General features: G+C 40.2%; 1 protein-coding gene and 1 long non-coding RNA gene across 17 annotated transcripts in view; one reads left to right on the top strand and one right to left on the bottom strand.

Annotated features, from left to right (window-relative positions):
• LOC107208100 overlaps positions 1-14,128 on the top strand; it is a 31,902-nt gene extending 17,774 nt beyond the window's left edge. For 8 of the 15 annotated variants that reach the window (XR_001523078.3, XR_004498508.1, XR_004498506.1 and 5 more), the window contains one exon: positions 111-14,128. This is a non-coding gene — a long non-coding RNA (uncharacterized LOC107208100). The remainder of the gene's footprint in view (positions 1-110) is intronic. The other 7 variants (XR_004498509.1, XR_001523082.2, XR_004498505.1 and 4 more) reach the window with 7 other exon arrangements.
• Positions 14,129-18,077: 3,949 nt separating this feature from the next.
• On the bottom strand, positions 18,078-24,264 carry CDKN2C (cyclin dependent kinase inhibitor 2C). 2 transcript variants are annotated; one of them, XM_015636961.1, is made up of 3 exons: positions 24,067-24,264; positions 23,549-23,689; positions 18,078-19,973 (listed from the first exon to the last, which is right to left on the bottom strand). In XM_015636961.1, exons 2-3 carry the CDS (start codon positions 23,675-23,677, stop codon positions 19,599-19,601), a joined length of 504 nt encoding a protein of 167 aa, XP_015492447.1. In that variant the 5' UTR covers positions 23,678-23,689; positions 24,067-24,264; the 3' UTR covers positions 18,078-19,598. The 2 variants fall into 2 exon arrangements, with proteins under 2 accessions (XP_015492447.1, XP_033372361.1); XM_033516470.1 differs by having other exon boundaries at positions 23,549-24,264.
• Positions 24,265-24,270: the final 6 nt, after the last annotated feature.

The raw sequence follows: 24,270 nt of genomic DNA, 5'->3' as shown, positions 1-24,270 counted from the left end.
CCCTTGTAATACTTACAACAATTTTGTGCTTTCATTGTAAATCCCATAATTATTTTTAAAAGATCAAAACTACTTTTCCCCTAAGCCTGACTTTCTGGTTTCCCATTTAGGCAATCATGAACAAAACTGCTTCAGCTCTATGCCAGAGTCTTCCTGGGAGGAGGTGACTTGCAGAGTTGTGAGTTAGGAGTCAGTGTGAGCAGAAATCCTCGTGCAGATGCAGGGCGCTCACCGGAAACAATTGAGAATGGCAGTGGTATCCTGCAGGATGTGTGCGACGTGCTCAGCTGGGGCTTGATTTACACAGGGCCACATTATAGATTATACATTCTGGTAATTGTGGTATTGTTATTGCTGGGCTGGATCTAAGCACAGGAAGTACATATAAGCACATTTGAAGTGATAATATCCACTCTTGTTTGAAAAGCAATATTTTATTCTCGTCCATAATACAGTGTCTGTGAGGGAAAATAGATAATTTATTAACTGGTACTAGAAATACTAGAAAAAAAATACTAGAAAATAGGTAATTTACTAATTAGTACTAGAAATTCTAGAAAAAACATAATACTAGAAAATAGATAATTTACTACCTAGCATGACTTCTAGGGAAAAAAGCTGATTCATTATGGGAAGCCACAATCAGGATTTACAAATAAATCCACTTTAATTTTTACTTTTAATCACTTTAATTTATTTTTTTTTCAGACTGTAATCCAAGATCAGGAAGGAGACAATGCATTGCCATCTGAAACACAAGAAAGATCAAAATAAGTTTTCAATGTGCCACCAAAACCACAGTGCTAGGTTTCTGTTGAGGTGAATGAGTAATACCATTCTAGCTGTGAAGGTTGCTGTGAGTGGGTAATAATTCCATCTAACTGATAGGGCAGATTATGCATTCTGCAAGAAAATAAATATTCCCAGGTAAAATCTTGCCCAATTTCTTTAGGTCAATAAGAGAACCCACCTACTTTACCCACTTAGCTGAAGTTGCTCTATGCATACTTGTCTAACTTTAGGATTCAGGGACAGGTCTGTTCTCCATCCTTACATCCCCAAACCAGCCTTGCTCAGGAACACATTGCCTCCAACCTTGGTGTGGAGCAGGAATCTGTTCCTGCTGCTGCTCCCAGAATGTGGGATGACCCCCAGCTCTGCAGCTGCAGACAAAATGTGTCAAGGCCCCTCTCAGAGCCTCTCTGCCCATTTCTCTTTAACACAATGTAGGCTTCAGACCTTTCTGTGTACCCAGGGAATTTACTGGTCAAGCCAGGGCTCCCTGCTGGAGGGGGATATGTGTCTATTCAGAACAGGGATGCAATAACCATTCAAATTTTGTGTGCCAACCTGTTCTCCACAGACAACACAAACTGACAGAACACAGGTAACATATTGTGAATGCTGTGCCTATTTCTTACTTTGTTTTGCCAGTGAAAATAGATTAAAATTGATATTAAGTTTCCTTCTTGTTCCTCCAATAATAGAAAATTACCAGGGAAGAGAAAATAAGATGGATTTTGTTCTCTAGAAAGGCCTTCAGCTAAATGTTTTTTTTTTCTTTTAATATTATGAAACATTCTTGTCTGCCTTAATAGATGAGAAAAGTAACAGTAGAACTGTGAAACAAATTAATACATCAGAAATATCAATCCTTGGACCATAGCTAAATCTATATTCATATTTATAATAGTACTGCACATCAATAATACAAAGCTATAGTGATTCTATACTGTATACATTGATTTGTTGAAATGATAGTTATAGGTGAAGTTCTAAACAGACACTGCAACATATAATAAAGGACTGACCTACTAACAGATCTAATAATAAAACAGATCTAATAAAAACATCTAGTAAGACAAGCTCATACAGTCTTATTACAGTAAGTAATCCAAAGCCTAATGATTTGTTTCACAGGTTCATGAAAAACTTTTTATTTGTTCTTTCTGTGTTATTTAACATTAAGAATACGTTTTCCTTTATAATTCTAAATGCTTCTGGTCTGAATTTTTTTGTGCAGACAGTCAAACTAACATTGAACAGAAGTATACTTTTTCCAGATGTCATACTTAGAAAATTTTGAAATTAAAATCCTGCTGATGCCTCCTAATATTAATATGTCTTTTCATTGGGGTAGGCTCATTACAGTCTTCTTTTGGAAGTATCATCTGCTTAAGTAAGATTTGATTTACAAAGCAATGCTAATGTGTTTCATTTTAATTAAGATCTTCACTATTTTCCTAAATAGGAATATCTGTCCCTAGTTTTAACTTGTAATATTCTGTTTAACAAAAGAGCAGCTTCAATCATACTGAGAGTACTTATGCAAGTTTTCACAGTTGATTGCTGGGATGAGAGCTGTAAAAACAAGGATCAGGTGAAGATCCTTTCTTGGATATGAGCCTCTATTTTTATTTGTAGTTCATAAGTCTACTTATTAAATAGACAATAATGACTATAATCAAATATATTTATATTTTTGTGTGTCATTGGAGTCAAACAGCAACCTACATGGCTGCAGTGTGTGTGAATGTTCCTGCAGTAAATTCAGGTTTTGGCTTTCATTAGGCAGTAAGACATGTTGCCTGCAAAAATATCACACAACTTGAAAAGAAGACTCTAATTTCATATGGGAAATTATTTCATCCCTCTTACATGAGATCAAAATCACTATGCCTTTAATCATTACTATGGAAATGAAAATACCAGGCCACCAGGATTTGCAATTAACTTGAGACATCCAGAGGAAATTCTGTAAGTTGCTTTAGTCTCTGTATTTTGTCTTGTCTGAAATCTGTCTGATTTTTGTTTGAGTTTATAAGAGCAATTGTTAGTGGAAATGTCTGTGTTTCAATTGAAGTGTTCTAACAAGTTTTCTGGTCTCACTTGAGCAGAATAACAACACCCAAAACAACTGAGATGTCTTTAGGTCTTAGATATTTGGTTTAAATATTCTATGAAATACTTGAAAAGGTAAGAGTTCCTGAAGCATCAGAAGACAGAGAGTTTAAAGATCAGACTGAGCCATGCCTCCTGCATTTAGTTCTCCAATAAATCTGTCAGGACACTGACCAGCTGGGCTGCCAGATGTCCTCCTCCACATTTTGGGTAAGTAATCACTTGGGCCTGGGATCTGCTGGACTACCTATGCCTGAACCCATTTGCAGTTATTTTAGGTGACATACTAAAGTGGTCAGCATGAGCTTAAAAGACTTTATCCAGCACTTTGACAGCATGCCAAAAGAAATTCCTTGGGATTTACAGTCTAAAATTTCATTTCAATTAATAGTCAGGATGCTGAATATTATTTATTCTACTCTAAAGCTCATTTTAATCTAAAATATGGTCAGATAGGGTCAATGCAGGCAAAATTATATTTCTTCCTACATAGAAGCCCATCTAGATATAAGCCAGTTTGGTCTCCTGTCCCTAGATTTGGTCTGCAAGGATAACAGGAATGGCGACTGCAGCTGGCCTAGGATTCCCTTGCACTTGAAGCTCAAATAATTAGGCAAGTCTACTTTCCCACCAAATAAAATTATTATAAACAACAATATTATGAATTGAAACTTCTCAAAGTTGTTAAATTCTGTCAGGTTTGGAAGAGGAGCTTTATCAGGCAGATCCTCAGCGAGGCATTGGAGCCCAGTGGGCAGAGTGCTGGACAGGGATTGAGAAATCTGAGTTCTCTTCCAGACTCTCCTGACTTTTAAATGACCTTGAGCTGTCACTCCCTTGTGCTGTGGTTTCACAGTCTGTATGAGCAGGATAATAATCCTCCACAAAGGTTTGAGAGTTGCTGAAGGGAGGACCTGTATGAACATAACATTTCTTGCCCTAGCCTGAGCTAGGTGCAGCTGTGATTAGAGGTGGCCAGGATTTGGTCAATTCCTCATCTATTCCAGAAAATCTGGGAAATTTTCATTGTTAGACTCCTTGCTTTCAGCTGTCTGTCAAAACACATGTTCATGCTAAAGGTCTTTCTTATCTTTCAGACCATTACAAAATATCTCCAGAAAATTTCACTTGATTTAGTTATGCATTAATACTCAGTTCATATTCCTGTTACTGGGAACTGCAAAGTGCCTCTCAGAATCATACAGATAATTACTTAACATGGAAGATGTATCTTTGACCTAAAAAAGAAAATACTTTTGCAATATTATGATTAATATATGTGGGGAAAAAAAATCTGTTGGTTTATGTTGTCAGATATCTCAATTTGACTTTCAGTTTGAAAAATTCCCCTTGAAAGTACGAATTTTTTTTTTTTCAAATTATATCTTGATTTTACACATTTTGTGTTAATAGACAACAAGCTCTGTGCACAAAAAAGAACAGTCTACTTTCAAAACTGCTGAATGGTTTGACCTCAAGGGAATATAAACTGTTGACTCATTGTTTTTACTGCATATAATATTAGTCCTTTGTCACATCCAGGGAATGACATCATCTTCCTCATTGTTAGCAGCAGGTTTGAATAACAGAAAAAGTGCAGCATTAGTTGTCTGCTGTGTTTGTTCTTAATAAATGAATGGATATCTGGTACCAAGAATCAGATTAGGGTTTTTGAGTAACATTTAGAAGAAGTTTGTGCCCAGACCCTGCAAGAGCTTTGCTCCTGGCCACCATCTGCAGGGCAGTCGAGCTGGCAGGAGCACGGAGCCTGCAGAAGGAACATCACTGATGGTTCTGCCTGCTCCAAAGTGATAAGAGGAAAGAAGAGACTAAGCACAGAACGAAACAGAACTGTTCTTCAAGGTCAGCTCAGTAGAAGGAATCCCTGTGCTTCTGTGAATCATACTTCTCTGGAATCTAAATTTATGAAAAGTAATTATCTGAAAAGAAGTCATCTCTAGGACACACAAACAAAAAGGGAACTGGTTATCTTCAAAATGCACCATTTGAAGTATTTCATCCATTCCAAATTTTATTCATGTCTATTAATTTTCTACTCCCTATAACTGAAGTATCTATGTCCTAGACTCAAAGAGTAATTCCTTATCAGAAGCATTTGGTTATATCTGCTTCATGGAAGAGGGAAACATCATTACAGCAAGTGATCAGCCTGCTGGAAGTCTTCTTTGAGGTGATAAACCACCTTCTTCTATGGCAAAGAAAGTTTTAAGTGTTGCTTCCTGAACAATAAATATTTCCAGTGAAATAGAGTTAACTGAGGGAGAGATTCCTTGAGAGTCTGACAAAGTGCCAAATCCTAATCTGCATTACCCACTGCCTCTAAGTTTTCCCAGGAAAATATGATTATTTAACTATAAAATTATACCTTCGTGGTTCCAAAAATATTTATGCTGAAGATAAGTTCCTGTGTTGAGAGAATGAATCAAACTGCACTTTGAAAAGCTGAAATCCATACAGCTGTGAGAGGAGCACCCAGGCAGGAGGCTGGGAAAACTGGAGCCAATGGGTTAAGGAATCCAGGATGGCTTAATCACAGAGATCCACATGAGTGGACTCAGGCAAGGGCTACACACATGGAAATACTTCTGGAATACTAGAGCTAAAAATGAAAACACAAGCTATGCTGTAAGAGATCAGATCAGACCTTGTTGGCTTCAAAGCAGAAGAGATCTCATGTATTGACCTCTTCACTCATGCTGGTAGAGAGACATGCTTTGCATGTAAGAGGCTCAGGTTGGAGCAGGTGCATCTATCCTAATTCCTATCCCAAACTTAGATCCCAATTTTCAGACTTACCTGTAACGAGAAGTAAGAAATGCTACACTGTTTTTCTTTATGTTTCATAGATTTTTGCTATTTTCTGTTCTGATCCAGAGTTCATCTTCAGTCAACATTTCCAAAAGGTCTCAAGTAGCATGAATTTTGGTGAGGCCGAATCACTTGATTTTCCCTTACCCTGTTTAGAAGAGGCTTTACATGGACAAAAGCAATAATGCCAGCCATTTCCCTTCATCCTTTAAAATTACTGGCCACCTCTAAAGAACTTGGCCTCTCTTTTGTGTCAGTTTTTGACAACTCATTTGAGTTAAACAGGTTGCTGAGGCCAAATTAAATGCTTGGGAAATGGACCATACAATTAATTTGCAATACTAAGTTGTCTCAGCATCATTTCTCTTCCTCTCAAGGGGAATGCTGGCTCAAGCAAAAGAAAAGATTAACGTAATAAAAATATTCTAAAGACATCCTGTTAATTGTCCCAAGCTCAGATGGTATTGTCTATTCTGTTGTGCACAGCCAGCAAACAGTGTAAAATCCAGAATTCCTTCCCACCATGAAAGCAGAGCTTCAGTGCTACAGGATAATCCCTGCCTTTCTGGAAAGCAGATGAAAATGTGGTGTGGCAGAGCTTTGCTTTGGTTTCAGAGGTGAGCTCAATTTTGCCCCATTTATGAATATAATAATAGGACTTGTTAATCTAGACACATCAGCAATTTCAGTTGAGAGAATAAAGGTTTGTGAAAAAAAGAAAAATTGCAAGCAAAGTAACAAAAACTTGGGGAGGCAATTTTTTTTTTTTCTCTGAATGTGCAAAAGAGGCCTCCCATGTTTATTTGGGGACAGAAAACACTTGAGGTTTTAAATTCAGCCAAACCAGAAATTTTCATTTATAAATACATTTGTAGTGTTGACCTTGAATATCACATTAAGTGGCAGCAAACCTCATAGAAAAATAAGTTAATGTATCAAATAAAACTCAGAAATATTCACAAGTTACTGAGCAAAGCTTGCAAAAGAGATTAAACAAGAGGCTGTAATTCTCTATTTGCTCTAAAATTTCCTTAACAGGGACAAAGTCTGATTTTTGCTTATATGAAAATAGTCATAAAATATGTAGGAAAACACAGAACGTTGTTTGCTTCAGTTCCTGTAAACTAATCAGGCTGGAGGATGAGTCTTCCTGTAAGTGGGAGCACTGCTGAATACTATGCATGAAACCCTGTTCCTCCCCTCATAAACAGCTCGAGCTTTGCCTGTGTATCAGTGCAGAAAAATAAGTATTGACTTATTCACAAATTACTTTTTAGGCATTGGATTCCCAGAAATATATTTGTATAACAGCATTTAGAAGCAAATGAGTATGTTAATAACCAGGTTTTCTCTCATTTTATGGCCTTAAAGACACTTTGATCTTATAAAATCATGTTTTTCCTCCCAGCTCTGATGCTCACTTCCTACCTCTTCATCTAAAATGAATTTTTGACATCAATTCAATATGCCCCTTTTCATTTTATTTCAGACTGCCAATTAAGATGTTTCTTGATATTTTATCAAACAAACAGGTCCCCTACAAGATGCTGGCTTGTTCTCAGGTTGTTTTTTTATGTCTTTCCAAAATGAGGTATTTTGGATGTGGTACAGTTTGTTCACATGTCAAACATGGATATTTTAATTCTGTCATTCCCCAGTACAGCAATGAAAGAAAATAAATCAGATGTTTTATCTGATTGTACTTTGATCAGGTTTTTCTCTGTTCTCAAAAAGAACAGTGTGGAGCTTCACTTGCTCCACAAAAAGCATTTTTAGCTCTGAAAGTATTTTAAAGATATCTCAGAAAAGCCAGACCCAACACTTAGAGTTCTACTCATCTTAAAAAAAGACTCACTGTTTTACCATGGTCATAAATGACCATTTAGGATCTCCTGGTATTTAATCTCCACTACATTAACTGGGAAAAACTTATGAGTAGGAACCAAAATTGGACAAAATTTCACTTGCCATAATGCTTCCTATCACTGTCCATCACTGACATAAGTGGGTGATGAAAAATGTCTGTAGTTGTGCTTCTGGGTACATCCTGATACTTGGCAGTCTAGGAAATACTGACACTGTGTGTGACACAGGTGGGAGAGATGTGTGAGCTTTCCCATCAGGGAATTTTGCTGGGTTTGAAGTATAAACTGAAACAAAAAATGTAAGTTCATGGTGGCCATGGAAAGCTAGAGATTGTGAGAGGACTTGTGGTTTTTAGCAGAAAAGGTTGTGAAAGTAATGCTGCCTTCTTTGTGTGATACTCTTGGTATAGGCAGATGTTGCAGATTGTTCTGAACATTGAAGAATTCCAGAAAATAATACAACTGTGAAAACCCAAAATTTAGATTTCAACTGTTTTTCAACTCCTTTATTACCTTCTCAAATTATACTGCAAAGTTACAGAGCCTAGACATGTGGGAAGTCTCCAAGGAAAAAGTCTGAGGAAGGCATTCTTCAAAACAATTTGCCATTTAGTTTCTTCGGCATGGTAGAAGCTAGATAGAGCTGTTCTGCCTCCCTTCAGTCTTTCCATTTATAGAAAGTACCCAATAACATATAAACCTTTTTGAAATGTTTGGGAGACTTCTCTGTGCTCCAAGGGAGCTGGTGTTCTCAATATTTATGATATGTACCAAAAATGATTTCTCTCTTTTAGTGTCTCCAGTGCAAAATCATTACATTGCCAGAAATAAATTAAGCCTAACTTGTGGGGGAAAAATATTGGATTTCATCGTGTGTTTTATATTGTACCATTATGAAAATGGTATATTAAATTCAAATGCTTCAATTGTACCATTAGATGTTGTCATTATGTGGCTGGCTAATTGATAGGTTATTCAAATGAACATTATAATTTTAGACTTCTTAGAAACATCCATGTGAAGAATTTCCAAACTTCAGAGAAGTAAACTGGGTGTTAGAAAGGAAAAATATGTACTGAGAATATTTCCTAATGCATGTCACTGAAAAATCATTACATAACTGCCGTGTGCATTCCGGGACTTGGTGCAGTCTATTTTTAATACCGGTATGAAAGAACTTCCTGCTACTTTTTCTCTTTGAAAGCTGCTTTGTGGTTCATTAGATCACATTGTCAAGTTTTCTGCTATCCTTAAACCCCAATTTTTCCTACTTTTTTTTTTTAATGGTTTGGTTTTGTTTTGCTTTGGTTTTGTTTTTTGTTTAAAAAAAAAAAAGGAAACTGTATCAGAAGGAAGAATGTGCTGAGCATAAGATACCTTGGAGAGTAAAGGTACATTGTGTAAGTGTTGCAGTGGTCCCAGAACCAAACACTGCCAAACCAGGCCTAGTATTAAACCCAAAAAGAAATCTAAACATAAAAAACACATGCATATTTAAGAAAGGCAAAAGAATTTGTGTGCCATACAACAGTACCTAGCAAAAATTTTCAACGTTCTGTTTATGAAAACAGATTTTTATTTTTATTAGAGTAGTTTTAATTTCATACTGATCTCCAGTGTTATCACAGGTCACCATTTTGACCATAATTTGGATAATCATGGCCATTAACATAAAGCTTTTTGCTTAAATGCAATGAAAAATTTTCAAACACAGGCTATGCAAGAGATTTCAGAATATTTTAACTGCAGAGAAAGTTCACAACATTAGTGTAGTTTTGCTGTTAAAATCCCAGACAAACAGACTGATAGAGGTGAGATAGCCACAGGGACCAACATTTTCACCTCCTCTGACCTCCTGCAAAACAAAGGTCACAGGACTTCCTCAATTAATTTCTTTTCAAACAAGAACATACCTTTTAGGCAATGGTACAGTCAAGTGACACTAAAATCAGCTAAAAGTATTTTAAAGTATTAATTTTATAGACAAGAAAACGTTTGTACTCGCAAATTAACAGGCAGTTAATTTGTACAATAAAAAAGGGCTTCTGTCACTCTTACTTTCATCCCTAGCAGAGGAATGGGGTGACAGTTTTTGGTGCCAAGCAGCGCTCGGTGGTAATTGCTGTAACTCTTGCTGTGAACCTGCTCTGGAAGTCTCTGGCAGGGAGGCAGTGGAACGTGGCAGGACTGGAACAGGTCACACCTCAGCTGTCCTCCCTGCCACCACTCCCACAGCCACCCCTGCTGCCCTGAAACGCAGCTTTCAACATAGGGAGCAGCTCCTGAGCTGCCTCGGCTTTCATAGAAGGCAAACAATCAAACTGTGGGAGATGTGGAGCTTTTTGGGGACTGCTGGATGATGCTTCCCCTGGGGCTTGTGGTGGTAAACTGCATTGATGAGGATATCTAGGAAACCCAAAGCTAACAAAATATTTGGACTTCCCTTTCTGTTGCTTTGACATTATTCCACCAGAAGCAATTCCTTCCCCTGTTCACTCTGCTGTCTCTGTAAAATTTCATTTTCACAGAATACTTTTGGATCATTTATTTTCTGCACTTCTGTAGATCTTTCAAGTTGGTGTCATTGCCAAAGAGAATGGTCCAGTAGTCAGCTATAGTGTTCCCAGTCTCAATTGAGCACACTCCCCTCTCCCTCTTCACATCAAAACACTCTGGATTCATTTTCCTTTATTTTAATTTTCATTTTCAGAGGAAATGTCTTCACCCCAAAAGGTGAAATCTGACTGAGTTCTGCTTATTTTAACAAACTTTTTATTAAGAAATTCATTGCAGGTTACCTAGAATTCTTACACTGCTCTGCTTAACCTTGTCCAGTTCTTCATAATAACATCTTCTTTCCAGTTGCTTGTCACTGGGCTGGTATTTTCCAAGCCAAGCATCTGCCTCAGGTTTATTTTTTGGCAGTTGCCAGCTAAACCACTGTAGTAATTTTCAAGAACAAGGTTAAAAAAATATTTTGTCCATATTAAAAAATAATAATCTGGTTGCTTCATTTAGAAGTGTTGGTATCCCCATTACAGAAGGAATTTGAAATGGAACACCATCACTGGCCTGCTTTCATCCATGCACCTTTTAAGCAGCAAGTTGGAATTTGGCAGCAGCGTTGCTGTGGTTTCACAGATGTGCATCCAAATGTAAAAAAAGTTAAAATACTAAAAAAATAAATACATCTCAGTTTGCATGTGATTGGTTAAGAATCATTCACTTTTGTCATTTTGCTGAGTTTTCCAAAGGCCAGCTCGAGCTCAGGGAGCACGCCCCGCGTTCGGGGGCTTTTGCGGAGCGGCCGGGCACAGTCTGTGCCCAAGGGACCACGAGTGCTCCTCCCTTCCTGTGAGATCTGGGTGCCTCTCCTCTGTGCATCACCTCTCTTTCTCCTGCTGCTGCTGCTGAGAAAAGGAGGATGGGTGACAAAGATGAAAGAGTTTGGGAGGAGGTCTGCAACAGAGCAGAAAATGAGAGGAAGGAGAAGATGAAGACAGTAGAGTCCAAGAAGACAACTACTGCTGAGCAGTAATAATTCTCCTAGGACATCATGGCCAGAAATCAGTTGTGGAAGCAGTTCTGCATGACTAGGGAAAAAAAGATTATACATATTTACATAAAGAGATTCTGCTAAGCCATGGGAAAAGATATGATACATTGGGTAAGGAAATCAATAAGCATCATGGAGATAAAGATAAGATGCCAGAGGAAATAATTAAGAAAAAATAAGAGGGTGGATGTGTTGCTGAAGCAAGAGAAGCTAGGAAATGGAAACAGAGTGTGAAGTGTGTAAGAAGGCAGGAGCCAGGGAATGGAGAGATGGATAAACAGTGTGGAAGAGCTGGGAGTTACCTTAAAACAGCACAGAGGAGAAAGAGAAGGCAGGAGCCAGGCAGAAGAAAGAGCATCAAGGGAGAGAAGGGGTGTGAGTACAGACTGAACTCTGAGAATGGGCTGATCTTCTGAGTCAGACATAAATGCAAATTGTGATTTATCTGTAATGGTATAGGAACAGGAATCAGGTATGACTAACATCTATAGCCACATTTTCTTTTCCTGTTAGAGATCTTTATCGCATATTCTGGATCTCTTGAGCCAGAGCCCTGGAGTTAAGGTGACCGCATGTCATTATCTGTTTATTTTTCAGGCTTCCTCTCTCTGATTTTGTTAACAAACATTCAAATGCCTAAAGTACAATATACGGCTTTCTTTAATCAGAGTAAAAAGTATTTCTGCAAAATACATTTGAAAGTGCTACAAGTAATTTTGAAATGATAAGTAGGGCTGCCAGCAGTGTCTCTCACTGGCAGAACAAAGCAAGGCCCCGAATTCAGCTCGATGGCCTTTCACTGTGGGTGTTTGTCCTCGAAGAGGGCTTGCACCATCCCCATTACATTGTGTGGAATTCGTCACAGGGGTCAGCAGCACTGCCTTGGCAATTTTAGCTCCCAGCAGCCAGAAACATCGCCTGGAGATACAGGCACAGAGAGTGGGAAAGGGCTGGGTGCTGCCCACGGGCAAAGCAGAGGTGGAGGTCACTGAGCCAGGGAGGGGAGTGGGACATGTCCTGCCCCGTGGTATTGCTGCAGCTGCAGAGACACCAGTTCTACTCCTTCAGTGGCAAAACAGGGGGAAACATTGAAATTTGCCCCTAACATGATGATTCAGCTTGCAAGCATTTGCCTTTTTTATTTAAAAAATTGGAATTTCTTTAACATAAATGGAAAATGCTTTCCCACAAATAGTGTGTTTGGCTGTCACATTTTCTGCAAGCTGAAGGCAAGCTTTGCAGAGCTGAGCTTTACTTTCCTTTTGAGAATGAAAGCAGCAGTGCTGTCAGAAGATTGAGTTGTTGGTGTATATCAGGTGATAGAAAAAATTAGTCTGCACATGGTCTGACTTTTTTATATACATATACTTGGGATCTGCAAGTGTTGATTTGCTGTCTGTTTATCTGTTTGTCATACTGATAGCTTAAATCCACAAACTACACTTCTAATAACAACTCCTAGGGATAAGGTTGCTATTACTGCTCGGTTCCTCCTAAAGATTAAACAGAGCTAAAAGTTGGTACATTGACCTATTGCTTCTTGAGGCAGATCTCTGTTCAAATTGTGACCTACGTCCCAGCTAAAAATGTGTTCAATCTTTTCTTAATTTGCAGTAGATACTTGTGTACATTACAAAATCGTCTCACAATTTGGCAAATTAAGTTGTCTGTGGTTAGCTCTGGAATTGCAGAGATATTGCAGTGCACTGCAGCATTGCATAATGAGGTTCCCCAGACTTTTCTTACTCGAGTGAGTAACAGCAATTCTTATCTCTAGCGAGCATCAGATTCGTCCCGTTTTTGAGAAGAGAATTAGTATCAAATATACGATGGGCATGTTATGCCTTGTGGCTGCAATGTTGTTTCAATTAACTTCCCTGAATATACCACAATGAAAAGTGTCAGCTTTTTGCCTCAGAGGCCTATAATTAGATTAAATGAATACTGTTAATTATCTACTACCTTCTTTACACAAAACAGTATGTTTCCATAAATTAAAATGCTCGTACAGGAAGGAAATTGTTGTTCTCTGCAATACATCCATACAGTGCTGGATTGTGAATACTGTGACTGTATCAAAGTGTAGCACAGCTCTTTGTCTGCAGCCCCTATTTTACAGGAGCTAAAACAAATTACATCTGAAAAATCCACAGACATTGGACTATTTTAAAGCATATGTGTTGATGCAAGGAAGTGATATTACTAAATGTTACAGTGCTCATGAAACAAATACACTTCTCTCTTAAACAGATGTTCTCTATAAAATTCTCTTAGAGAGATTAAATACAGCTTTGTTTGTGTACCTACAGTCACACCCTCAAGGACTATGTTATGTACAGAGAAAAAACTGCTTTTTCTAGCAGAGTGTACTTCTCCTTTCAGAAAATTTTAAAAAGTCCATTCTGTAGGAAGCATTTACAGCAGTTAACAGCTTGATTTCCAGGCCTGTGTATATTCCAGCTAGTGTGGACCGAAAATCTCCTCTGCCTGTTCTCCAGCATTACTAGATGCAAGCAAAAGTTCCTGACTGATCAATTCAGTCCCATCCTGGCATGCCTGATTTGGAAGTGCAGATTTTCAAATGGTGGTACATCACCTCTGGGGTAACATATCTGAAGCAGAAAGTACTCTTTTTGATTTGACAAAGTGTATCCCAATGTCCCTATTTCCATCAGAATAGATGTTAATAACTTCAGGCCTGACCATTCGATCCTCCCTCACCAGAAAATTACAATTAACTTTAGCAGAAGCCCTCATTCCGGCCTGCAGTATACTCTGCATATAAATGTGATCTGTACCCAGGATTGCTCTTGTGTTTCATTAAGGTCAAACCCTGAAAAGCTTTTGAATACTCAGTGTTCCTACAAGGCATTGCATTTTGTTGTGGTTTGTGCTGTGTATCTGTTCCTTTAAATGTTCATTACCTCCGTGTATGAAAGTGTTCATTAAAATATCATTGTGCTGGTAATAATCTTAATATTGAGGAGTGAAGAGGGCTGTGTTGCAATATAAATGCTGCCCCGTTTCCTGCTCTCAGGGTGTAACAGGAGAAAGAAAGACCATCTTGATAGGCACTATCTGCTGAAGGAAAACTTTCACAGGAGCTGTGAATCAACTTTTAACCTTTTACTGGCTGTACTGTGAAGAAAATGTTTCAAGCTTCCTACCCAGAATTAGGCTTCTTTAATTAAAAAAAAATCATAAATGCTAGTGGCCCTTATAATTACTGCTACAAATATCAGAAAACAGTTACAGAGGAACAAAGAAATGCGATTGGAAACATGGTTCAGTGGTCTCGTCCTTCCCTGAAAAGCTGATTATACTTTTGGCTGATTCAGTTTCTTTCAGAGGGAATTTACCCTTTCTGGCAGTTTGAGTTTGGTTGCACCAACGGCACAAAATGCATCTGGGGATGAAGGAAATTGGCTCGGGGTCCTGTGTGTGTCAAACCGAAATTTGCCACCGAGCTCTAGATTTTGTCTTTTAGCCCCTGAGTGCCCCTTGTTTTGTCAGATTCAGAAGCCATTTTAACACTAGTTTAAAAATAGAGCTATTTCATTTGTGCTTTTGCAGGTGCCTTGCCCAATTCCCTGCTTTCCCTGCATGACTTATCTTGTGGGATAAGCACTAATCAAAGGTCAAGGTTATTCTGAAGTATCCAACATAGGAGAGTTCTCTTTCTCGTAGATCCTTAAACTGAACTTCACAGAATTACAGCTGATACTGTGCTGAAAGGTAATTCAAACAGGGAAAAAGTACAAAATGACAAGCAGGAACCTTTGGCACTGTAAAATGTCCCTGGTGATTTGTACTTAGTGCTTCTTCAAAACGCAGAAGCCATTTTACCACTCAGAGCCATGGCAGAAGTGAATTATTATTTTTTTCCGAGTGGGGCTCTGTAAATTCGGGCTACAGAGCCAGGCTTGGCACATCTGGCTCTCAGAAATGTGCCATGTACTTCACATCCGAAGATAATTTTCTCGCCTCTGTGACACAGAAGCCAAGAAGCGTGGATTTTTCCTCCCCCCTGTCTCGCCTGTCTGATTTTAAAATGTAACACAAGGTCATGAAAAGCTCCGGCCGGGAGATACACCTTGCTAGCCATTTTTTTAAGGAAACCTGGAGACAAACCTGCTTGGTTTTGCCTTCTACGTGAGCTGCGGTAGGAGAAGATGCTTCTGCATCCCTGGGCGCGGGGCTGGGGGAGGAGAGCCCGGCGCAGCAGCGGGAGCCCCGCCGCCCGGCAGCGGCCACAAAGATGTGTTACAAACATCCCCCCGGCAAGACGTGGGTCCCTTCTCTGTACTCACTGCGGCTGCGAAAGCACCGGAGTTTCGCTGAGGAGACTCCAGTCCTGGCTGCGGGGAGAGGGAAGAAAGGGAGGGAAAAAGAGAAAAGAAAAAAAAAAAAAAAAAAAAAAAAAAAAAAAAAAAAAAAAAAAAAAAAAAAAAAAAAAAAAAAAAAAAAAAAAAAAAAGGGGGGGGGGGGGGGGGGGGGGGGGGGGGGGGGCCGGGGTGTCCGAGCCCCGGGGCCGCGCAGCGCTGCCCGGCCGGCGGCCGCCCCGGGCCTGACGGCGGGGGCCGGCGGGACGCAACGAAGCGGCGGCGGAGCCCGCGGAGGAAACTAAATAAATAAAATCAGACTGTTATTTAAGGCGCGTAAATTTAAAATTATTTGGACAGGAAGAGCAAGGGGAGCGGAGCCGCAGGAGCCAAAGTAACGGTTTCGGAGCCGGGCGCGGCCCCCCCGCCCCGCGGCCCCGAGCCCCGGCGCTCCCCGGGGGCCGCCCGACCTGCCCGCACCTCGGCCGGAGCGACCCTCCCTCCTCCCCGGGGACCCCGGCAGAGCCCTCCGGGAGCACCGACATTTTGAGTGCCTGTGTGGTGGGGCAGGCTGTGCTGAGAGCCGGTGAGAAATCTTTCTTTCTCTCTCTGTCCTTCTTTCTCATTTTCTTTTTCTTTTTTTTTTTTGTCCCTTCTCCCCCCACTCCCCCCCGCCATGCACAGGATAACAGTCCACACGGATAAATGCAAAAGCTTTCCTCCCCTCGTTTTTTCGAGGGAATTTCAGCACTTTAGTCAGGAGATAATAACGTCTGGCTGCTTCTGGCTGCCCAGTGAATTCCCAGGTACATTTGTGGAAGAAAGCCTTTTCTTTCTTTTAGAAGATGAAAAGTGGTAGTTTTGTACCGTGGTTAACTCTTTCTTCGTGTGAACAATGCAGTGGCATTTCCTAGGGAGCTAGTATCTTATCCTACCATGGAATAAACCATTGATTCCATTCCTCTCCCCACAATGAAAGCTGGAAATAAAGTATTTGCCTGTACTTAAATGTGCAGTGGCTTATTCCACTGGAGACTGAGCAGAATTTACCTTCAAATACCTTCTCATTCACTCTCCCCGGCTAAGGGCAGGGCGGTGCCAGGGTTAGCCCTGCACCTCTGCCCCTGTCTCCCCAGCACCCACAGATCGGGCGTTTCACCCTCTCACGGTGCTGCTGCCACAGATGAAACTCTCTTCGTTCCCTGAAGGATCCCTTTAGGATCTGCCCCTTTCCAACAGGAGCTCAGCAGCCCCCGCCGTTGTTCCGAGGATATTTTAGAAACAAAGGTCAAGTGTAACAGCTTTGCTCATCCGTGTAAATGAAATAGGGGAGAGGGCTGTTGCCCCACAGTTGTGTCCTCACACAGCTTGGTCACTGTGAATCCTGGTACAGCTACATTTTACGCTCTATTTCTTCATATTTTTCTGTGCTTGCTGTATTTGTTTCTATTTATACTTCTCATCTCGATACTGCACTGTTTGCTGCCGATTCCTGGGCTGCTGCAGGGCGATCTCTGCTCCTGCCTGGACATTACTTGGCAGTTGGTTTATGTCTCAATAAAAGCTCTCAAAACTCTTTAATTCCATCTCACACGCTGCAGTTTTGCATCTCTGGGTAAATATGGTTGTCGAAATTTTCAGGAATATGAGAATTTTTGAAACTGGAACTTTTTGATGTTGCCAAAATACTGGGGGAAAAGTGCCAAAGCAATTTCTGAGACCACATGTGATAATGCAATCCTTTTTTAGGTGTCAGGGCTCTCTATCAATGGGACTTGCTTTATATTATTTTCTCCTCGCTCAGTAAATGTAAAGACTTCTGGAGGAAAGCCATTCCCCAGCAGCCAGGCACCTTTTGTCACTGACAAACCCTGTAAGGTGCTGTAACCCACCAGCTGACTGATTTCTTTGGTTTCCCGGAGGCTCTTTGCAGTAACTATTAACTTCCTGGGATAATAGAGAGCACTTATTGCTTTCCAAGTATCTAACTAGGAATTTCAATTGATCATCTTGTTTCCGATAAGTTGAGGGACTCACAAAGAAAACACAGCAGTGAAATCAGATAAAACACACCTTTAAACCAGACTATCGCCCGTGACTCAGCCGCCAAGCTTTGGGCATGGCCGGGGGGTAATTCGTCCTGGCTTTAACCCTGAACTCCTGGCACGCAATAAAAGCCGCTATTTCTCACTAGGCGGGGCATTTTTCTCGGAAGTTGTTCTATTAAGCCACTGCTTAAACTTCACTTTAGCGTAAATTAAATGCTGATGAAACTCCAAACGGGTTTGGAATGAGGGTTCTTAGTAGTACAGGTGAAAAGAAACCCCAATTGTGAGAAAGCTGGATATTACCTTCTGGTGTAGCACGGAATTCCTCTTTGTGAGAGGAATGGAGAAGGAAAAGGCTTGGAGCATCCTCCAGGACATGAGGAAAGGAAGATGAAGAGCAATACAGAGCGATTTGGGTCACCTCACCTCGTGTGGATTGCATTGATCGGTTTAACATTTCAGGTGGTTTAGTGTTATTTCTACCAGGAATTTTGGGGGTTATTTCTCCAATAATCCTGTGTGCTGTGCTGCTCCGTTTAATCATCATGCACACAAATTTTCATATTTCACAGAGGTTTTTAATCAGAACACAGCAGTGTGACAGAGCTTATAGTACACATGACAGACAGTTTCAGCAAATTATTTTTTACTTGAAAATGTAGTAACTGATTTTGTGGGGCTAATTTAGAAAAACCCAAAAGTTAAAAACAAAACTAATGTATTCCCTCTCCTCTTTCTAGTGCTATTTAAAGTAGTATTCTTTTTGCATTGATTTAAAGCCTTCTATTTTGCATGATTGAAATTTAGACTATTCAAAATGAAGCACTTTAAACTGCCCATCTGCCCAAAAAGTAGATCCTGTACAAATATTAAAAGTTTCATAATAGACACGGTGCTGAGCATCGTTAGCTCCTGTTGAGGCTGGAGAGGCAAATGGGTTTCAGTCTGGTGAATACTCTCAACTGTGTTACAATGGAAAATTTCCAATGGTTAAATTGTGTTTTAGGTGCAAGCAATAACTTAACTTCACGAATATCCAAAGTGCTATCTCCTAAATGTCACTGTATTCAAATATCCTTGTTTTGTGAGATGCTGTCATTAAAACAGTTTATTTCCAGACAAAACAGAATATTTGGTGGAAAACAAATATTACTAGGAGAACATCTAAACTACAATCAGCAGATGAAGTGACCAGAAGTCTTGTATTGCAGCCTTCCTGTCCTCTTGCTTTTGACAATGGTTCCTCTGCAGCTTGTTTTGAAACTAGAAAAAAAACATCTTCTGCAGTGCACAGTAAACATGAACTACTAAACTGAGCTGTTTAAAACCTCTGGCAATCGAAGAAACACCACTTATACTGTTTCTGGTAACTAAATTCAAAACCAGATTGGTGAAAGTTTAAATACACAAAGAGGAAAAGTGTCATCTACATTTAGAAAGTAAGTGACCTAGTTCTACAAGCTCTTGTTAGTGACAAAATACAGTTACTGCCTAAAGCATCTAAGCGCCATCCACTGTCCTCGGGCCATGCAGCCTTGGACTTCCAACTCTGCCTGTGCAGGGGCTGCAGGTGACCCCTTATTAAAAGGATTTTTTTATCTAAAACAGGACCTCAGACTCTTGAGCCTGACCGAAAGGGGTGGGGGGAGTGAGGAGAAGAGAGGGGTGCACTGAGAGGTGGGAGAAATCACAGTAAACTATTTCCTTTTCTTAGAAGTCCAGCAATATTAAGCATGTGAATAGTAGCTCTTGTATTAATGACTCGATACGAATGACCTAAAATAAATTGTAAAAGTTGATACTGGAAAACTAGATATGAGCAACCAACATACACACGGATGAGCCTAGGAGTGTAAAGTGAAAGGTACAGGAAACTGCTGGGAGCATGGATTTAGAACATTTCTGTTATCTAAAAACCCACCTCTGGAATTTCTTGAGACTTACACTACCAGCTGTTCAGAAGAGGGGAAAAAAAAAAATAAAAATAATGGTGCAACAAATGTTGTTAAAAAGGAGGGAAACACCCCAAGAAGTCTGCACCCCCTCACGTCCAAAGGAGACCCCATCCCAGCGGGGTTCAGTCCATGCTGGGGGGGAAGGAGCTGCTGGCCTCCAGGAGCTCCACCACGGCTGCCCTCCTGTAGAGCTTGGCCAGGTCGTAGGCGGTGGCCCCGCGCTTGTTCTGGTGGCCCACCTTGCACTCGGAGCGTGCCAGCAGCAGCTCCACCACCCGCACGTGCCCCTCCTGGGCCGCCAAGTGCAGGGGCAGGTTGCCGTCGTTGTCCTCAATGTTAATATCGGCTTTGAACTCCAGCAGAGTCTGCAAAGTGTCCAGAAAGCCCTCCCTGGCTACGTCGTGGATGACAGCGAAGCCGGTGCTGTCTTTCAGGTTGGGGTTGGCCCCGTTGCTGAGCAGCCGCCGGGCGATTTCGGGGTTCCCGAGTTTCATCACCTATGGAAGAGAGAGGAGAGTTGGATACCGCGGGTGGGGGTTTGCTCCAGCACTGCCTCCCGTCCTCACTCCTCATCCCTGCCTTTTGTCAGAGTCCAATTCTCATTTAAAGCAGACAGAGGAGACTCGCTATAAAACTAGTGACACACCGGAACATCTCGTTTTCAATGTATTTGTTACTGAACTCGGTGAAATTGTGAAAGATGTTATCACTTCGGTGGTCATAGCTTTCTCCCTGGGAGGGATTAATGTCTAAAATAGCATAAAATGGGATATAACACCTTTTTTTTTTTTTTTTTCCCCCCTAACGAGGGTCATCTCAGTTTCTTAACATATAAAAATTAAGTATAGTTCGGTTTTATTTGCTTAAGTATTGAGACACCTCAGCATTACTGTTTAATCTTGTTAAACATCAAATATAGGGTCTCTGAGGATCAGATATTTTACCTCAGCAACAGCAAATGTAGAATGTGTTTTTACAAGTTTTCAGGTGTTTACATTGTCTGTGCATTATCATAAAACAAATATTTGGACTGTACCATAGCTCTGTCTGTTGAGAAACATAAATGCTAAAAGAAATTTTTCTCCCCAATATTTGCATTTCATTAGGTCACCCAAAAAGGAAAAGTCAAAAGGAATGTTTTCAAGTTTCAGAAGTTCTCTTCTAAAATCAATATATTATATTACACTTTCATAACCTCTCTATAAGTAAACTGTGGCTATGTTCTGTCATTAAAACATCCCTTAAAAAAATACAACAACAACAATAATTGGATTTTCTGACTGTTTCTCTCAGGGAAAAAAAAAAAAAAAAGAAAAAGCTTCTTTCAATTTTCTCAATTGTACCATAAAACTATCATAATTAGAACACAAATCTCTCTTATTTGTAACTTAACCGTTTGCACCGATTTCCTTGTAATTCTTCATTTTTTGTTTGCACACTTTCCAAAAATGAGCACTGTAATGTATATGGTGTAATCTCTAGCCTATAGGCAGTATTTTGCTGTCCTTGTAACTAGTCTCATTAGAAGTATAAAATTCGAAAAAATCCCAACTCTTTTTCTATTTCCTTAGAGAGAGATTCACACATTGATTTGAAAATCTTGGTTTAAAAAAAAAAATAAATCACAAACGAGCATTACAGTGCATTAGATTTAGCATAAGGTACAATTTCTACAGGGGTTTGCTGAAAATCTCTCCTGACGAAAAATATATATTAAGTTTTTTTAAGAAAAGCAAGCTAAAATAAATATATTTATGTACAGCATTTGAAGTGTAAAGTAGCCCAGCACGTTATAAGCACAGACAGGAGCAAAAGTGCAGATAAGACAGCCTGGGATTCAGGGAAAGAGATCTCTCTGTGCCCCAAAGCTTCCAGCTCCCGACTCCCAGCCACTTCTTTCACTTCTGGTGAGAGATGGAAGCGATGTAAAAGAAAACAAGATCGTTGTGATCTCTCTTTGTTTAGTAAAATACGGACATTTTGATCTCTTTTTGAGAGCTCAGGCTGTATTATTTGTGAATTCAAAACATATATTTGGGTTAAGTGGGAGTTTTCAGTGTTCAGGCCAGGGGACTGAAGGCTTCAGTTAAAGATGCGAGGGGGAGAAAATCCTATAAAAGGTGTTGCTTTTTGGCCGTGGGCTACAACTGAACAGCAAGTTCTCCCTATATTTTGTGAAGTGATGTTTGGGGGGAGGGAGGCGAAGCAGGAGAAAGCATTGATTGAATGAGTCTGACGAAGAGCATAAGGGCAGGAGATGTATTTGAGGCCTGCATAGGTACACTTCACCAGAAATAAAAAGGACAGAGCAAGACAAGCCGAGTAGTTGTTTAATTAAGCATAAATGCAGAGGAAAAATATAAATTCATTTACATTAATATAGGAGCACTCTCTCTGTTGTAATTTAGAGAGAGATTACAGAGAGATTATCTCACAGTGCAGAGTGCACTGACAGAGAAGTCTTTCGAGCGTGGCCAGGTACCCACAGCACATTTCAGGATGATACATATTGAAAATCAGTCGACAGATTCTCCTGTTTTGATTTTTGTTGTGGTTCATTAGCTCAGTTGTTATTAGGCACCCCTAAGAAATATCGTTAGGGCACGGATGCATGTTTAATATTGCTGGATGCTATGTCATTGTGTAAAATATACCTTAATTCAGGATATGGACAGTTAACTGCTTTTAGAAAAAAAATATCCAGCATTCCTGTAGGACAAATCGGTTTTCAGCCCTTGTCCTGAGGATAAATGAACTAGCTAAATGTTTCCTGCTTTCTTAAATAATTTAGCTTGTCTTAGTTTTTAGTTTAAACGCATTCACTCTCTTAAAAGTTGCTGCAAGTGCCTGCACTGCCATGCGATGCCCTATTTAGGTCTTAACAGGACAGCGAGGAGCTCACAGATCTCCAGCTTCAGCAAAATTATCAAAAAAGGATCATTCCTGCATTATCAACAAGAGGTGCTTATTTTCCAGTTCTAACATTTTGATTCTAAGCCAAAAAGCTGTAATAGCTCGAGTACATTCACAGGTTCTATGCTGTTTAAAAATCCACTTTCAGAAATTATTACCATGGTTTTGGGGGAAGAGGGGTTAAAAAATAATTTTACTAATGTGTGAAATTAAAAAGATCTATAGCTCCACTTCCACATTGCATTACTTACAACTTAAGTACAAATAACCACACTTATTTTCCCTCTGGATTTATAAATCATATGTTTCACTATTTGGTAGGTATTTTAGCCTTTTTGCCATCATTATCTATTAATATTAAAAGCAAAATCTTCCATCAGCTCCAATAATTAGCAGTTGGACGAGTTCCAACTCCTGCCTGCACAACTACAGTTAAAAATTAGGATACAGCACCCTATACGATCAGAAAGGAAATAAGTGGAAGCAGTACCCTGCTAGCCGATCTGAAAAAAGCACATTTTAAAGTCTTAAATATGAATGAAAAAGCAAGTGATTCAGCTGGAACCCTGTCTCACAGGGCTAGCTCTTAATGTACATCGGAGGTCCTCGGTTCTGAGCAGCATGCTTCCCAATGAGAAAGGTCATTCCCACAAACAGAGTATAAAGGAAAAGTACCATCCACAGCAGACCCCAGAACCCAGACGAGCCACGCTTTAAAAGCACATTGCAGGGGAAGAAAAAAAAAAAAAAAAAAAAAAAAAAAAGGAAGGAAAAAAAATATAAATCCTAAGCTTCAGAGAACAGAACATTTGTGTTTACAGACCTGCTATGAAATCCTGCTCACCTAAGCTGATTTCTTTTCATCTCAGCTCTCTCATTCCTTGCCTCCTCCCCACGAAGTTACAAAATATTAGCAAACTCGTAGCCCGTTTGACATTGAGGGTGATCCCCGATTGAAAGAATGGTTTTGACCAGTTTTATTTCAAGTACGTCATTTTAGGGAGTTGGAGCCACTAAAGTTATAAAAATATGGCATCCAACGAGTTTGAAAAACCACTCGAATTTCATCCACCAGCCTGCTTAAAACGTTGTCTTTTTTGGAAACCCGGGTCACGTAGGTACCAGTGATGAAATATTTTCTCCCTCTCTGGATACCAACCTGCAGCGCAGTTCTCCCAAATCCATTTTGTGCATTGACGTTTACATTCTTTTGCAACAAATTAGTAAGTTGCACTAGGTCCCCCTTGGCAGCCGCGGACGCCAGCTCGTTCCCAGAAGGCTCGGCCATTCTTTAGGGTGACTGACGATCGGAAAAAAGATGAGATTTTTTTTTTTTTTTTTTTTTTTTAACCAGGCATGGCATCGGAGACTGACAGAAGGATTGGGATGGTTAATCTTCTGGAGTAAGACCTTGTAGTAAATACTCGTAAAAAACCTCCTTGCCAAGAGCCCGCCCCTAACTCACACGTGATTATTCAGCATTATGCAGCTCCACTTGAAGGAAGATTTCTTTGCTTCCACATATAGAGTAACTCTTATTAAAGACTTTGGCCACTTTCGTGTGGGGGAAATAGATTAACAGCTATGCAATATATTGTATATGTTATAGGTAACATATATACACGTACACCGGAGACTCACTCAGACCTGAGATCTTGGAAGAAGAAGACAACCCACCCTGTTCACAGTCGGTTTCTGAAACTTAGCAGCAGCAGCAGCAGCAGCTCCAAGGAAAGGTCTCCTCTAGCAGTGTGCATCCAACTCCCGCTCGGGATGCCCCCTTCATCCCACTCCGTCGCCTTAGTCCGGGCCCAGCGGGGAAGGGAAGGACGAGCCGCGCCCGCGGAGGGCCGGGCGCGGCGGCTGCGGCTGTCCCGGCGC

This window comes from Parus major, chromosome 8 (assembly GCF_001522545.3).
Source record: "Parus major isolate Abel chromosome 8, Parus_major1.1, whole genome shotgun sequence".
Taxonomy (NCBI): Eukaryota; Metazoa; Chordata; class Aves; order Passeriformes; family Paridae; genus Parus; species Parus major.
The sequence above is the reverse complement of the archived record's forward strand: the minus strand, read 5'-3'. Positions and strand labels throughout refer to the sequence as shown.

Excerpts from the sequence above, each read along its gene's own strand:
- CDKN2C (XM_033516470.1), bottom strand. The coding sequence starts at position 23,677 with ATGGCCGAGCCTTCTGGGAACGAGCTGGCGTCCGCGGCTGCCAAGGGG. Across the intron at positions 19,974-23,548 it reads TTGGGAGAACTGCGCTGCAG|GTGATGAAACTCGGGAACCC; the intron begins GTTGGTATCCAG and ends TCTCTTCCATAG.